The 17,172-nt window shown below is 42.6% G+C and overlaps 1 protein-coding gene across 2 annotated transcripts in view; it reads right to left on the reverse strand.

Moving 5' to 3' along the window:
- LOC110535115 (serine/threonine-protein kinase TAO3) overlaps positions 1-17,172 on the reverse strand; it is a 150,409-nt gene that overhangs the window by 54,786 nt on the left and 78,451 nt on the right. For both annotated transcript variants that reach the window (XM_036936323.1, XM_036936324.1), the window contains exons 3-6: positions 12,418-12,646; positions 7,034-7,105; positions 5,630-5,731; positions 4,984-5,029 (exon numbers count right to left, since the gene is read on the reverse strand). In XM_036936323.1, coding sequence (XP_036792218.1) covers positions 4,984-5,029; positions 5,630-5,731; positions 7,034-7,105; positions 12,418-12,549 — 352 coding nt within the window. In that variant the 5' untranslated portion in view covers positions 12,550-12,646. The remainder of the gene's footprint in view (positions 1-4,983; positions 5,030-5,629; positions 5,732-7,033; positions 7,106-12,417; positions 12,647-17,172) is intronic.

Genomic DNA, 17,172 nt, shown 5'->3' on the forward strand with positions numbered 1-17,172 from the left:
ACCTGGGAGACACACCAAACATGTGGAAGAAGGTGCTCTGGGCAGATGAAACCAAAATTGAACTTTTTGGCAACAATGCAAAACGTTATGTTTGGCGTGAAAGCAACACCCTGAACACACCATCCCCACTGTCAAACATGGTGGTGGCAGCATCATGGTTTAGGCCTGCTTTTCTTCATCAGGGACAGGGAAGATGGTTAAAATTGATGGGAAGATGGATGGAGCCAAATACAGGACCATTCTGGAAGAATGATGGACTCCTGATGGAGTCTGCAAAAGACCTGAGACTGGGACGGAGATTTGTCTTCCAACAAGACAATGATCCAAAACATAAAGCAAAATCTACAATGGAATGGTTCAAAAGTAAACATATCCAGGTGTTAGAATGGCCAAGTCAAAGTCCAGACCTGAATCCAATCAAGAATCTGTGGAAAGAACTGAAAACTGCTGTTCACAAATGCTCTCCATCCAACCTCACTGAGCTCGATCTGTTTTGCAAGGAGGAATGGGAAAAAATTTCAGTCTCTCGATGTGCAAAACTGATAGAGACATACCCCAAGCGACTTACAGCTGTAATCGCAGCAAAAGGTGGCGCTACAAAGTATTAACTTAAGGGGGCTGAATAATTTTGCACGCCCAATTTTTCAGTTTTTGATTTGTTAAAAAAGTTTGAAATATCCAATAAATGTCGTTCCACTTCATGATTGTGTCCCACTTGTTGTTGATTCTTCACAAAAAAATACAGTTTTATATCTTTATGTTTGAAGCCTGAAATGTGGCAAAAGGTCACAAAGTTCAAGGGGGCCGAATACTTTCGCAAGGCACTGTATATATAAACTCAGCAAAAACGTCCTCTCACTGTCAACTGTGTTTATTTTCAGCAAACTTAACATGTGTAAATATTTGTATGAACATAACAAGATTCAACAACAGACAAACTGAACAAGTTCCACAGACATGTGACTAACAGAAATGGAATAATATGTCCCTGAACAAAGAGGGATTCAAAATCTAAAGTATTAGTCAGTATCTGGTGTGGCCACCAGCTGCATTAAGTACTGCAATGCATCTCCTCCTCATGGATTGGACCAGATTTGCCAGTTCTTGCTGTGAGATGTTACCCCACTCTTCCACCAAGGCACCTGCAAGTTCCTGGACATTTCTTGAGGGAACGGCCCTAGCCCTCACCCTCCGATCCAACAGGTCCCAGATGTGCTCAATGGGATTGAGATCCGGGCTCTTTGCTGGCCATGGCAGAACACTGACATTCCTGTATTGCAGGAAATTCCGCACAGAATTAGCAGTATGGCTGGTGGCATTGTCATGCTGGAGGGTTATGTCAGGATGAGCCGTCAGGAAGGGTACCACACGAGGGAGGAGGATGTCTTCCCTGTAACGCACAGCGTTGAGATTGCCTGCAATGACAACAAGCTCAGTCCGATGATGCAGTGACACACCGCCCCCAGACCATGACGGACCCTCCACCTGCAAATCGATCCCCCTCCAGAGTACAGGCCTTGGTGTAACGCTCATTCCTTGTAAGATAAACGTGAATCCGACCATCACCCAGGTGAGACAAAACCACGACTTGTCAGTGAAGAGCACTGACGTTGTTGCCGGTGATGTCTGGTGAGGACCTGCCTTACAACAGGCCTAAAAGCCCTCAGTCCAGCTTCTCTCAGCCTATTGCAGAGAGTCTGAGCACTGATGGAGGGATTGTGCGTTCCTGATGTAACTCGGGCAGTTGTTGTTGCCATCCTGTGCCTGTCCCGCAGGTGTAATGTTTGGATGTACCGATCCTGTGCAGGTGTTGTTACATATGGTCTGCCACTGCCAGGACAATCAGCTGTCCGCCCTGTCTTCCTGTAGTGCTGTCTTAGGTGTCTCACAGTACGGACATTGCAATTTATTGCCCTGGCAACATCTGCATGCCTCCTTGCAGCATGCCTAAGGCATGTTCACGCAGATGAGAAGGGACCCTGGGCATCTTTCTTTTGGTGTTTTTTAGAGTCAGTAGAAAGGCCTTTTTAGTGTCCTAAGTTTTCATAACTGTGACCTTAATTGACTACCGTCTGTAAGCTGTTAGTTTCTTAACGACTGTTCCACAGGTGCATGTTCATTAATTGTTTATGGTTCATTGAACAAGTATGGGAAACAGTGTTTAACCTTTTTGGGATAGGGGGCAGCATTTTCACTTTTGGATGAATAGCGTGCCCAGAGTAAACTGCCTCCTACTCTGTCCCAGATGCTAATATATGCAAATCTATTATTAGTATTGGATAGAAACCACTCTGAAGTTTCTAAAACTGTTTGAATGATGTCTGTGAGTATAACAGAACTCATATGGCAGGCGAAAAACTGAGAAGTGGGATATCTGAGGTTTGTAGTTTTTCAACTCAGCCCCTATTGAAGATACAGTGGGATATTGGTTATGTTGCACTTCCTACGGCTTCCACTAGATGTCAACCGTCTTTAGAAACTGATTTGAGGATTATACTATAAAGCAGGGGCTCATGAGAGCTGTTTGAGTCAGTGGTCTGGCAGAGTGTCTCAGTGACGTGAGCTCCCGACAGAGTTAACTCTCGTTCCAGTGCTTTTCTTCAGACATAGGAATTCTCCGGTTGGAACATTATTGATGTTTTATGTTAAAAACATCCTAAAGATTGATTCCATACATCATTTAACTTGTTTCTACGACCTGTAATGGAACTTTTCGAGTTTTTGTCTGGACGAAGTGCTCAAGCCTCATGAAGATGGATTACTGGGCTGAACATGCTAACAACAAGTGGCTATTGTGACATAAATGATGGACTTTATGGAACTTTATGGAACAAATCAGTCATTTATTGTCAAACTGGGATTCCTGGGAGTGCCTTCTGATGAAGATCATCAAAGGTAAGTGAATATTTATTGTGTTATTTCTAACTTCTGTTGACTCCAAATTGGCAGATATTTTTCTGGCTGGATTGGGCTCTGAGCGCCGTTGTCAGATTATGCTTTTTCCGTAAAGTTCTTTTGAAATCTGACACAGCGGTTGCATTAAGGAGAAGTCTATCTTTAATTCTATGAATAACACTTGTTTCTTTTATCAATGTTTATTATGAGTATTTCTGCAAAATCACCGGATGTTTTGGAATCAAAACATTATTGCACGTAACGTGCCAATGTAAACTGAGATTTTTGGATATAAATATGCACATTATCGAATAAAACATACATGTATTGTGTAACATGATGTCCTATGAGTGTCATCTGATGAAGATCATCAAAGGTTAGTGATTAATTTGATCTATATTTCTGCTTTTTGTGACCGGAAAAATGGCTGTGTGTTTTTTTGAGTTGGCGGTGATCTAACATAATCATATGTTGTGCTTTCGCTGTAAAGCATTTTTGAAATCGTACACGATGGGTAGATTAACAAGAAGTTCATCTTTCATTTGCTGTATTGGGCTTGTTAATGTGTGAAAGTTACATATTTCGTAAAAATATTTTTGCGCTGCCTTTTCAGGGGAATGTTGTCGAGGGGTTCCGCATGCGCTAGAAAGGTTAAACCCTTTACAATGAAGATCTGTGAAGTTATTTGGATTTTTATGAATTATCTTTGAAAGACAGGGTCCTGAAAAAGGGACATTAATTATATACACACACACACACACACACACACACACACACACACACACACACACACACACACACACACACACACACACACACACACACACACACACACACACACACACACACACACGAGTCGGAGCAAGGTCAGGAATGTTGGGAGACTGAACAGGAACATTCATAGTGGAATATTGAGTGGAGAGGTTAGAGAAAAGGCTCATCTCTAACCATGAATGTTGAATCATTAAACTTCTTGTAACTAGGGGGCAGTATTTTCATTTTTGGAAAAATAACATTCCCAGAGTAAACGGGCTATTTTGTCAGGACAATATGCTAGAATATGCATATAATTGACAGCTTGGGATAGAAAACACCTTAAAGTTTCCAAAACTGTAAAAATATTGTCTGTGAGTATAACAGAACTGATATTCCAGGCGAAAGCCTGAGAAAAATCCAATCCGGAAGTGACTCATGTTTTGAAAGCTCTGCGTTCCATTGCGTCCCTATTGAGCAGTGAATGGGCTATCAACCAGATTACTTTTTCTACGTATTCCCCAAGGTGTCTACAGCATTTTGACGTAGTTTCACGCATTTATGTTGAAGAATGAGCGCAAGCGATTATATGGCAGAGTGATTCTTGCGTAAAATACAGAGGTAGCCATTTTTCCACTCGGAAAAGCCAATTGTCCCGGTGGATATATTATCAAATGGATATTTGAAAAACACCTTGAGGATTGATTATAAACAACGTTTGCCATGTTTCTGTCGATATTATGGAGCTAATTTGGAATATTCAGCGTTTTCGTGACCGCAATTTCAGGTTGATTTCTCAGCCAAACGTGAAGAACAAACGGAGCTATTTCGCCTACAAAAATAATATTTTTGGAAAAAAGGAACATTTGCTATCTAACTGGGAGTCTCGTGAGTGAAAACATCCGAAGCTCATCAAAAGTAAACAATTTAATTTGATTGCTTTTCTAATTTTCGTGACCAAGTTGCCTACTGCTAGCTGGACATAATGCTATGCTAGGCTATCGATAAACTTACACAAAATGCTTGTCTTGCTTTGGCTGTAAAGCATATTTTCTAAATCTGAGATGACAAGGTGATTAACAAAAGGCTAAGCTGTGTTTCAATATATTTCACTTGTGATTTCATTAATAGGAATATTTTCTAGTAATATTTATGTTGCGTTATGCTAATTAGTGTCAGATAATGACAACGATCCCGGACACTGGATGGGTAGTTACAACAGGTTAATAGATTCATTGAGCACATGCTCCAAAAGCATCCAGCTATTTTCGTTGTGTTTGGATTTTGTAGCCAAAAATGTTCTTTGGATGAGCTGTGTGTGTGTGCACTACTCACCCTCTAGTAAATCTGATGCGGAGCCTAGGCAGTACTCCATCACCAGCTGGAAGAGACAGAGAGAAAGGTCAGAGGTCAGAAGTTTATAACATAAAATTGAAAGAGTGAAGAGAGACAATGTGTGAAAGAATGGTGGAGAGAAAGAGAGAGAGCCTGCCCACAAAATGAGGTGGAAACTGAGCTGCACTTCCTAACCTCCTGCCCAATGTATGACCATATTAAAGACACATATTTCACTCAGACAACACAGACCCAGAAAGAATTTGAAAGCAAATCCAATTTTGATAAACTCCCATATCTACTGGGTGAAATACCACAGTGTGAGATCACAGCAGCAAGATTGGTGACCTATTGCCACAAGAAAAGGCCAATCGGTGAAGAACAAACACCATTGTAAATACAACCCATATTTATGTTTATTTATTTTCCCTTTGTACTTTAACCATTTGCACATTGTTACAACACTGTATAGAGACATAATATGACATTTGAAATGTCTCTATTTTGTGAGTGCAATGTTTACTGTTCAATTTTGTTGTTTATTATCTATTTCACTTGCTTTGGAAATGTAAACATATGTTTCACATGCCAATAAAGCCTTTATAATTGAATTGAAATTGATGCAGCTCTGCCACAGTCCACTGACCCAGGCAGTGTTATCTTTCAAGTAGCAGCCTTTATACTCAATGGTGTTTGGGTGGTGCAGCTGCTCCAAAAACTTGACCTCCTTGATGATGTCCTGCCATTTCTGAAGAGAAAAGGAAGGAGAGGGAGAGAGAGAGTTTATGGATAGGTCAGTTACAATTACACAAGAGAGGAGTTTGAACCTAACCTTTGACCCCAATCCTAACAAAAATGTCAACACAAGGCCTTGTGGATCACAGGGAATGTCGAACCTCTGTTACAATGCCTGATATGTGACCGTTCGAAAGGCCAGGTTGTGAGTTCAAAGATAGTGAGTTGTGCATGGGGAAGGAGTGTGTTGTGTCCATAGGGAAGGAGTGTTGTCCATGGAAAGTTGAACCTCTGTTTCAAGGACTGAGGTGTGACTGATAAAGCAGACAGTGGGAATGAGTTCCAAGTAAGTTAGTACCGTTTCAAAGCCTGAGGCATGACCATTCTAGTTTGAGTTTAAAGTGAGATGTGACCATCTGTGGTCCGAGTGACTTCTGAGCGAGTGAGAGCTGGCCAAGGAATGTTTAACCTCTTGGTGTTAGGGGGCAGTATTTTCATATCCCGTTTTAAACGGGATATTTTGTCAGGAAAAGATGCTAGAATATGCATATAATTGACAGCTTTGGATAGAAAACACTAATGTTTCCAAAACTGTAAAAATATTGTCTGTGAGTATAAAAGAACTGATGTTGCAGGCGAAAGCCTGAGAAGGTTTTGAAAGCGCTGCGTTCCAATGACTAATTTTGAATATTTTTCGGCGTTGTGGTGACCTCAATTTCCGGGCGATTTCTCAGCCAAACGTGAAGAACAAACGGAGCTATTTTGCCTACAAAAAAAACATTTTGGGAAAAAATGAACTTTGGCTGTCTACCTGGGAGTCTCGTAAGTGAAAACATCCAAAGTTCATCAAAGGTAAACGATTTAATTTGATTGCTTTTCTGATTTCTGTGACAAGTTTGCCTGCTGCTAGCAAGGCATAATGCTATGCTAGGCTATGATAAACTTACACAAATGCTTGTCTAGTGTTGGCTGTAAAGCATATTTTGAAAATCTGAGATGACAGGGTGATTAACAAAAGGCTAAGCTGTGTTCCAATATATTTAACTTGTGATTTTCATGAATAGGAAGATTTTCTAGGAAGATTTATGTCCGTTGCGTTATGCTAATTAGTGTCAGATGATGATAACGGTCCCGTTCACGGGCTGGGCGTCACTACAGGTTAACCTTAGGTGTGACTGTTATAGTGGACATACTGAGTGACTCGGTTTGGCCAGTATAGCAGTCAATGAGTGACTTCAGAGTGAGTTGGCTGGTTGGTTTAGCCAGTATAGCAGTCAGTGAGTGACTTTAATGTGTGCTGGAGTTGTCCTCTCACCTCGGTGGTCTGTTTGCCATTGTAGGACATCTTCTTGATGGCCACCACCTCTTTGGAGTAGGAGTTTCTGGCCTGTAGGAGAGAGACAAGGGAGGGTGTGAGTGAGAATGAGACAGAGAGAGAGAGAGATGGGGGTGTGAGTGAGAACGAGACAGAGAAAGATGGGGGGTGTGAGTGAGAACGAGACAGAGAGAGAGAGATGGGAGGGTGTGAGTGAGAACGAGACAGAGAGAGAGAGATGGGGGGTGTGAGTGAGAACGAGACAGAGAGAGAGAGAGATGGGGGGTGTGAGTGAGAACGAGACGGAGAGAGAGAGACGGGAGAGAGAGAGAGAGGTAGAGAGAGAGAGAGAGACAGAGAGAGAGAGAGAGAGACAGAGAGAGAGAGAGAGACAGAGAGAGAGAGAGACAGAGAGAGAGAGAGGAGAGAGAGGAGAGAGGGGAGAGAGAGGAGAGAGAGTGAGAAGAGAGGAGAGAGGAGAGAGAGAGAGTGAGAAGAGAGGAGAGAGAGAGTGAGAAGAGAGGAGAGGAGAGAGAGAGAGAAGAGAGAGGAGAGAGAGAGAGATGGGAGGGTGGATGTGAGAACAGGCATCTCTATATAAATACACCACAGTGGTATGAATACAGGATATGGGCTCATCTTTTATAGAGCCGTCATCAGTACTAAAACCCACTAGGAACGACCATCATTTGTTAACCAGATTGTGCTGCAGTTCACATTTAGTAAATTACTACTAGTAAGTGAATAGTCCTTGCCAGAGTCAATTCATTTGCAAACCCAAGTGGAGCACTTGACATTCAATTCAATAAGTATCTGAAACATAGACAGCTGGCTAGCATCCAGTTGGAGTCTAAAAGCTGGTACAAATGGGTCAAATTATAGTGATACATCTTTATACAGTTAGAAGCCAGTTTATTAGGTACACCACCCCCATTAAAAAAAATGGTTTGCGCCTAAAGACAGTCACATGACCATGGCTTGCTACATAAAGCAAGTAGACAGGCAATCAGTAACTGTTTGACTGAAAGTTAAAATGGGAAAAATGAGTGAACTAAGTGACTTTGTGCGTGGTATGATGGTTGGTGCCAGACACACCAGTGCCAGTAGCCTCCTGTGCTTTTCCACAGTGTCTAGGATCTACTGAGAATGGAGTGACAAAACAAAAAACATCCAGTCAGCGGCAGTCCTGTGGGACAAAACAGCTGCTTGATGGAGGTTGAAGGAGAATGGGAAGAATCGTGCAAGCTAACAGCCACAAACCGGTCAATCACAGCACAGTACAACAGTGGTGTGCAAAACGGCATCTCGGAAACACATTACTCGTCGGTCCTTGTCACGGATGGGCTATTGCACAGGACAACCACACCTGGTTTTATTCATATCAGCTAAAAACAAGAAGAAGCAGCTCCATGGACACATGATCACCAACACTGGACAATTGAAAAGAGGAAAAACATTGCCTGGTGCTTGTTGCGTCATGCTGATGGCAGAGTCAAGATTTGGCATAAGCAGCATGAGTCCATGGCCCCATCCTGCCTGGTGTCAACAATAGATGCTGGTATTGATGGTGTAATGGTGTGGGGAGTGTTTTCCTTGCACAAGTTAGGTCCCTGGATACCACTTGAGCAATGTTTCCACGCCCCAAAGAATTCAGGCTGTTCTGGAGGAAAAAGGGGGTCCGATCAGGTACTAGATGGGTGTACCTAACAAACTGACTGATGACTCTGGGTCAAATGAGAGCAAACTGGAAACAGTAATCAACTGTCTCTCTTCATTGACATCTCCACTTAAGGAGTTACTGAACAAATATGAAAGTACAGATTTTAACATCACAGGAAACTCCCTCGAGTTGAGATATGAGCATAGAGGAAACAGGCTGTTCTTCAGCTAGAAGTTAGGTACAGTACTTTACCTGCTGGTGGCCCATCTACACACAGTAAGAGCGTCATTACAGTCTCTGCCCCTAGAAATGGCTGAATTTTAGAGAACATTTTAGAGGCCCCCCTCTTGGCGGTGTAGAGAAATATTTGAATTTAAGCCAAATTCCTGCAATTCTACACATTTCTCCATGGAGCTGAGAGAAATGTTTGCAGTTTTAAAGATAATTTCCTGTGCATTTTGCCATGGCTAATGCTGTTATTTTTCTCAAACATTAGATTAAATGACACTACCGTTCAAAAGTTTGGGGTCACTTAGAAATGTCCTTGTTTTGAAAGAAAAGCAGATTTTTTTGTCCATTAAAATAACATCAAATTGATCCGAAATACAGTGTAGACATTGTTAATGTTGTAAATGACTATTGTAGCTGGAAACGGCAGATTTTTTATGGAATATCTACTATTTAATAAAGCTGCCAGTTGAGGACTTTCTCAAACTAGACACTAATGTACTTGTCCTCTTGCTCAGTTGTGCACCGGGGCCTCTCACTCCTCTTTCTATTCTGGTTAGAGACAGTTTGCACTGTTCTGTGAAGGGATTAGTACACAGCGTTGTACGAGATCTTCCGTTTCTTGGCAATTTCTCGCATGGAATAGCCTTCATTTCTCACAACAGAATAGACTGAAGAGTTTCAGAAGAAAGTCCTTTGTTTCTGGCCATTTTGAGCCTGTAATCGAACCAACAAATGCTGATGCTCCAGATACTCAACTAGTCTAAAGAAGACCAGTTTTATTGCTTCTTTAATCAGACAACAGTTTTCAGCTGTGCTAACATAAATGCAAAAGGTTTTTCTAATGATCAATTAGCTTTTTAAAATGATAAACTTGGATTAGCTAACACAACGTGCCATTGTAACACAGGAGAGATGGTTGCTGATAATGGGCCTCTGTACGCCTATGTAGAAATTTCATAAAAAATCTGCCGTTTCCAGCTACAATAGTCGTTTATAACATTAACATTGTCTACACTGTATAGCCGGGTAGCCTAGTGGTTAGAGCGTTGGACTAGTAACCGGAAGGTTGCAAGTTCAAATCCCCGAGCTGAGAAGGTACAAATCTGTTGTTCTGCCCCTGAACAGGCAGTTAACCCACTGTTCCTAGGCCGTCATTGAAAATAAGAATGTGTTCTTAACTGACTTGCCTAGTTAAATAAAGGTAAAATGTAAAAAAAATGAATGGACCAACTAAAAACTTGTTTTTCTTTAAAAAACAAGGACATTTCTAAGTGACCCCAAACTTTTGAACGGTAGTGTATATACTGCTATATTCATTGTTTTTGGACTTTGCAATTCTCCTTGACTGTCTAGCTCTTATTTTGGTGATTGTTAGTTCTCATAGATTTTCTACATACAGTGCCTTTGGAAAGTATTCAGACCCCTTGACTTTTCCACATGTTGTTAAGTTACAGCTTTATTCTTAACTGGATTTTTTTTTTTTTAAATAGCCAGCAATCTACACAGAATATACCCCATAATATTTAAACTCCCCAAATACAGGTGTGCCAAGCTTTAGCATCATATCCAAGAAGACTGCCAAATGTGCTTCAACAAAGTACTGAGTAAATGGTCTGAAAACGTACGTAAATGTGATATTTACGTTTTTAATTTTTAATAAATTAGCAAAAACAGTTTTTGCTTTGTCTTTATGGGGTATTGTGGGTAGATTGATGAGGATTTTTTAAAATCCATTTTAGAATAAGACTAATGTAACAAAAACGTGGAACAGGTCAAGGGGTCTGAATATCTGTTTTAAGACATTGAAGTTAATAAACGAAATAAATAATAAACTATTATTGTGGATCACAGGCAGCTGGGTAGAGAAGTGTGTCAATGACCACAATAAAGGCACAAGGATTTCATCATAGCCAGCCATATCAGCTAGACAGACTGACCAACTCATCCTCACGCAGTGGGGTTCGGTGACATGGTCCTTTTGCCATAAAAATGTAATTACTAGAACAGGATAAAAAAATATATTTAGACTACGGCAATTTGACTGGAACACTTAAAAGGGTTAATCTGGGATTGACACATGCATTTCTGGACTTTTAAATGAATGATACATAGCCATTGACCTCTGTTGTTTTTCAAATCTCAGATTGCCGCTTTAAAATAACAGTACATTGTTGTAATTCTATTTCTGTAGCCTTGTCTGGTCGATGACTGGACTCAGAAGAGCAGTAATGCCTGCCAACCCAGGTCCAGTAAAATATCCTGCACTACTATCAAAAGAACAGTGTCAAGGGGGACAATAAAAAAGCACCAGGACTCTATAGTAAGCCATATCAGCCAGACTGCTAGGCTGACATTGAGTCCTGTAGCCTTGTGTGAAAATGACTGGATTCTATGTAGTAGTAATGGCCTACTATCTATCCACCCATCCATCGGCAGATGTCCTCGCCACATAACCCACAAAACAGCTGTCTTAGAAGGAAAGGCTTCAGAGTATGCCTTTTCTCCACCAGCCTTGAATCTGGAGAGGCTGAGGGAGGGGAGGATAGGAGAGGAGAGGGATGCGAAGGAGATAGTAGGAGAGGGATGGGGAGGTGAATGGAGGAGGAGTTGGAAGAGGAGAGGTGAATGGAGGGTTGAGAAGAGAAAAGGGAGGAGAGGGGTAGAGGGAAGGGAGGAGAGGGGTAGATGGAAGGGAGTAGAGGATTTGAGGGGAGGAGAGGGAAGGGAGGAGAGAGAGGGGAGGAGAGGGGTAGAGGGAAGGGAGGAGAGAGAAGGGAGGAGAGGGGTAGAGAGAAGGGAGGAGAGGGGTAGAGGGAAGGGAGGTGAGAGAATGGAGGAGAGGGGTAGAGGGAAGGGGGTAGAGAGAAGGGAGGAGAGGGATAGAGGGAAGGGGGAGAGAGAAGGGAGTAGAGGGGTAGAAGGAAGGGTGTAGAGAGAAGGGAGGAGAGGGATAGAGAGAAGGGAGGAGAGGGGTAGAGGGAAGGGAGGAGGGAGAAGGGAGGAGAGAAGGGAGGAGAGGGATAGTGGGAAGGGGGTAGAGAGAAGGGAGGAGAGGGGTAGAGGGAAGGGATGAGGATGAGGAGGAGAAGGATGGAGGGATTGGTGCTGGCAGACTCGTCCTCTCTCTCCCGGCGTTGCTTTAGAATCAAAGGCTTTGTGTCATTAGTGACAACCAGATAAAGAAACGCAGAATAGAAACTTAACGGAAATGGCAGCAGAGAGTTAATATCAGACAACCTTGAGAAAGTGTGTGATCTTGTCCCTGGACTCTGACATAGCCACAGACTAACATCAACCACAAAATGAATAGAGTATACTCTAGCCATGCCAGCTAGTTCTGTGTAATAGTAGAGCCAATGCTACTCTTTCAAGAGTATAACCCCTACTATTACTTTATCACTACTAGCCTCCTAACTGGAGCGGCACTAGAGCTAAGTTGATGTGCACGTCTCCCACCCAGAACCTGTATACGTCAGGATCTCAGTTCACGTACAAAGTAGACGGCCCCGAAGCTGCCATGGCCGATCTCGTGGAGGTCACAGAAGACTTCCTCTGGGTCATCTTTGAAGAAGAGGTCGGCCTGTTCCGGGTCCTTTGGCACACCCTTCCGCGTGGACGAGGGCATGGTGGGTGGGCGCTAGACGGTACCGTGGTTACCGCGGTGTTCCACCTCACTGCAGCTCCTCCTCCTCATCCACGCGCCCAGCATTCACCATAGCAACCTGGACGGAACACAAACGTACACGTTTGAGAGGGAGTAAGGCCAACACACAACAAAGAGCTGACATGTAGTGTATCAGTTTGGTGTATTCATATGATCTCTTCACAACATGACTTGTCAACTAAATGGACAATAGAGCGTTTCGAGATGACATTTACCAACCAGGACCTACAGGATAAACATGCAGAAACATACACACAGTTCAAAACACCTGATTCGGTACCAACCCCTGTCTACAACCGTATCCTACTCATCACCATTTAACGTATGTGCGTTGGTCACGTGGACAGTTGGCAGGGTAGAGGAAAGGGAAGGAGACGGTCATGCTCACTATCTCGTCCTGCTGTTCAACCATGCAGAAAATCACTCTCTCACACACACACACACACACACACGGACACACACACACACACACAAACACACACACACACACACACACACGGACACACACACACACACACGGACACACACACGGACACACACGCACACACACGGAGACACACAGAGGACAGCTGCAGCCGCTCGCTGTGAGTCATTGGTGCATCACTTCCACACACAAACACACAGAGAGAGAATAGAGAGGGCCACGTGATCACACACACGTAGGCCTGGGAGATATACTGTTTATACCGTATACCGGAGTATTTCCAAATACTGATCATATGATTTCCAATACCGTAAAAAATATTAAATATAGATATACAGTATTTTTTGTATTTTTTTAGCGATGGGAATAACTTATGCGGAGGCTGCCTGAGTCCATGCTACGATACTGCTTATGAACTAGAACTATAAGAAATCTAAGATGTATCAAATGATATCCAGTTCAGGGCTCTAGCTATGCATTAAATGGTTTGGTAACTTTCTACCTACAATGCCTTGCAAAAGTATTCACCCACCTCTGCGTTTTCCCTATTTTGTTGCATTACAACTTGTAATTTAATTGGATTTTATTTGGATTTCATGTAATGGACATACACAAAATCAAGTTTTTTCTGTTTTTTTGTCTTATTTCTTTGTCTTATTTTTTGCATCTTCAAATTGCTAGACATGTTGTTTAAAACAAATTACACAATCCCCCCAAAAATAAATTTTAATTCCGGGCAACAAAATAGGAAAAATGCCAAAGGGGGTATTTACTGTTGCAAGCCACTGTAAGTGGCTAGATGTCAAGATAAAGCTTTTTGGTTACAGCCGAGACTTTCAATCCCCTTCTGGATCAAGATTCCCGTTGCCTAAATTGTTTAGTGCGTAGAAAAAAGTTCACACTGAAAAAAAATATATAAACGCAACATATAAAGTGTTCCCATGTGCCATGAGCTGAAATAAAATACCAGAATTTTTCACAAAAAGCTTACTTCTCTCAAATGTTGTGCACAAATTTGTTTACATCCCTGTAAGCGAGCGTTTCTGCTTGCCAATATAATCCATCCACCTGACAGGTGTGGCACATCAAGAAGCTGATTAATCAGAATGTATCATTCCATAGGTGCACCTTGTGCGGGGGACAATAAAGGCCACTAAAATGTGCTGTTTTGTCACAACATGATGACACAGATGTCTCAAGTTGAGGGAGCGTGCAATTGGCATGCTGATTGCAGGAATGTCCACCAGAGTTGTTGCCAGAGAATTTAAACTACCATAAGGCGCTTCCAACATTGTTTTAGAGAATTTGGCAGTATGTCCAACCGGCCTCACAACCGCAGACAATGTGTAAGGCGTTGTGTGGGCGAGCGGTTTGCTTATGTTAGCATTGTGAACAGAGTGCCCCATGGTGGCAGTGGGGTTATGGTATGGCCAGTCATAAGCTACAGACAATGAACACAATTGCATTTTATCAATGGCAATTTGAATGCACAGAGATACTGTGACGAGATCCTGAGGCCCATTGTCATGCCATTCATCCGCCGGCCTCACCTCATGTTTCAGCATGATAATTCACGGCCCCATGTCACAAGGATCTGTACACAATTCCTAGAAGCTGAAAATGTCCTAGTTCTTCCATGGCCTGCATACTCACCAGATGTCACCCATTGAGCATGTTTGGGATGTGTATGACAGCGTGTTCCAGTTCCCACCAATATCCAGCAACTTTGCACAGCCATTGAAGAGGAGTGGGAAAACATTCCACGTCACAATCAACAGCCTAATCAACTTTATGCATGAGACAAAAGGTGGTCACACCAGATACTGAATGGTTCACGCCCCTACTTTTTTTTTTTAAAGGTACACTACATGACCAAATGTATGTAAACACCTGCTCATCAAACATCCGATTCCAAAATTATGAGCATCATTATGGAGTTGGTCCCCCCTTTGCTGCTATAACAGACTCCACTCTTCTGGGAAGGCTTTCCACTAGATGTTGGAACATTGCTGAGTGGACTTGCTTCCTTTCAGCCACAAGAGCATTAGTGAGGTCAGGCACTGATGTTGGGCGATTAGGCCTGGCTCGCAGTCAGCATTCCAATTCATCCCGAAGGTGTTCGATGGGGTTGAGGTCAGGGCTCTGTGCAGGCCTGTCAAGTTCTTACACACCGATCGGCAAAACATTCCTGTATGGACCTCGCTTTTTGCACAAGGGCATTGTCATACTGAAACAGGAAATGGCCTTCCCCAAACTGTTGCCACAAAGTTGGAAGCCCAGAATCGTCTAGAATGTATGCTGTAGCGTTAAGAGGCCTAGCCCGAACTATGAAAAATAGCCCTTGATCATTATTCCTCATCCACCAAATCTGACAGTTGGCAGTATGCATTGGGGCAGGTAGCATTCTCATGGTTTCTGTCAAATCCAGGTGAAGTGTGATTCATTACTCCAGAGTCCAATGGCGGCGTTTCCAAACCCACTTCATGAATCTCCAGACAAACAGTTGTTGTGCTGACGTTGCTTCCAGAGGCAGTTTGGAACTCGGTAGTGAGTTGGAAGACAGACCGTTTCTGCGCCCATCAGCACTCGGTGGTCCCGTTCTGTGATCTTGTGTAGCCTACAACCTCGCGGCTGAGCTGTTGTTGCTCCTAGACGTTTCCACTTCACAATAAAATGACTTACAATTTACCGGGGAAGTTTACCGGGGCAGTTTACCGGGGCAGTTTACCGGGGCAGTGCTAGCAGGGCAGGAATTTGATATACTGACTTGCTGGAAAGGTGGCATCCTATGACAGTGCCATGTTGAAAGTCACTGAGCTCTTCAGTAAGCCCATTCTACTGCCAATGTTTGTCTATTGAGTTTGCATGGTTGTGTGCCTGATTTTATACACCTGTCAGCAATGTGTGTGGCTGAAATAGGCTAATCCACTCATTTGAAGGGTGTACACATACTTGTGTATATACAGTGTATCTGTAATCAACAGATGGATATCTGTATTCCCAGTCATGTGAAATCCATAGATTAGGGCCTAATTAATTAATTTATAATTTCCTGATTTCCTTATATGAACTCTGGCAAATCCTTGAAATTGTTGCTTTTATATTTTTTGTTCAGTATACATAGCGCCCCTTCGGTATGGTACAGAAACACTATGAACATCTCTATACCGCTCAACCCTACACACACAGCGAGTGTAGCCAGGCAGAGAGAGTCACAGACAATGATCATCATCATAATTCTCATGAGCTTCATCTTAGAGGTATTCATTGTTTTCAGATACAATGTGTCATATCAAACAATCTACTGTTCAAAAAGGCATAGCCATATTTGTTCCTTTTTCACATGAAAGGCATGGAATGACGCGGATTATGTAGAACCTTCGAAACAATGGTGTGTTCCGTGTGGTACATGCAGACTTGGCTTCCTGCCTGACTTCTTATCTAGCTCTACAATGACAGACAGTTCATGATGTTCTCATGCTAACTAACTGTAGTGTGGTTGAGGTATTTCTCCTGAGCCGCAGCAGACCCTCTCTGAGCTGGATACCACACCTCAGATGACACTGACTATTTGGTAGGAAACGGTGTGAATAATGGATGACAAGCCTGGTTACAGGGGTTCTAATGTGTAAGCTACAATACTGTACATTGTGTTGTACTCTTGGTATTCCATCATTGTGTTTAACTAAAGTTCAGTTCTCACACACATTATCATTGCTACGTAATACCCGTGATAAACATCGGTTGAAACATAAAAAATAAAAAAAACATGAATTGGTTCCACCATTGATGTTAGTAATGGGTGAACTACTGCCAATTTATCACAGTTCAGGGTCAAGATTCATCACAGTTCAGGGTCAAGATTTCTCCATGTGTTCTGGATGCCATGTCTCTGGCTGGACTGGAGAAAATTATAGACACAGAACAATAAATACACCCGTAAGCTATAGATAAACTACAAGCCTTCATTGACCCTTCCGACGTATGCCAACAGGGAAAACACAGTGTGTGTGTGTGTGTAAGCCATGTTTTGTTTCCATTTACCCCAAATCCATATAAAGCATTTCAAGTGTGTGTGTGTGTGTGTATGTGTCTCCCTCTTCATTGCATCATCCCAGTCTATCTCCACCCCCCCCCCCCCCCCCCCCCCACACCACTCA

The sequence above is a fragment of the Oncorhynchus mykiss genome, chromosome 11 (assembly GCF_013265735.2).
Source record: "Oncorhynchus mykiss isolate Arlee chromosome 11, USDA_OmykA_1.1, whole genome shotgun sequence".
NCBI lineage: Eukaryota > Metazoa > Chordata > Actinopteri > Salmoniformes > Salmonidae > Oncorhynchus > Oncorhynchus mykiss.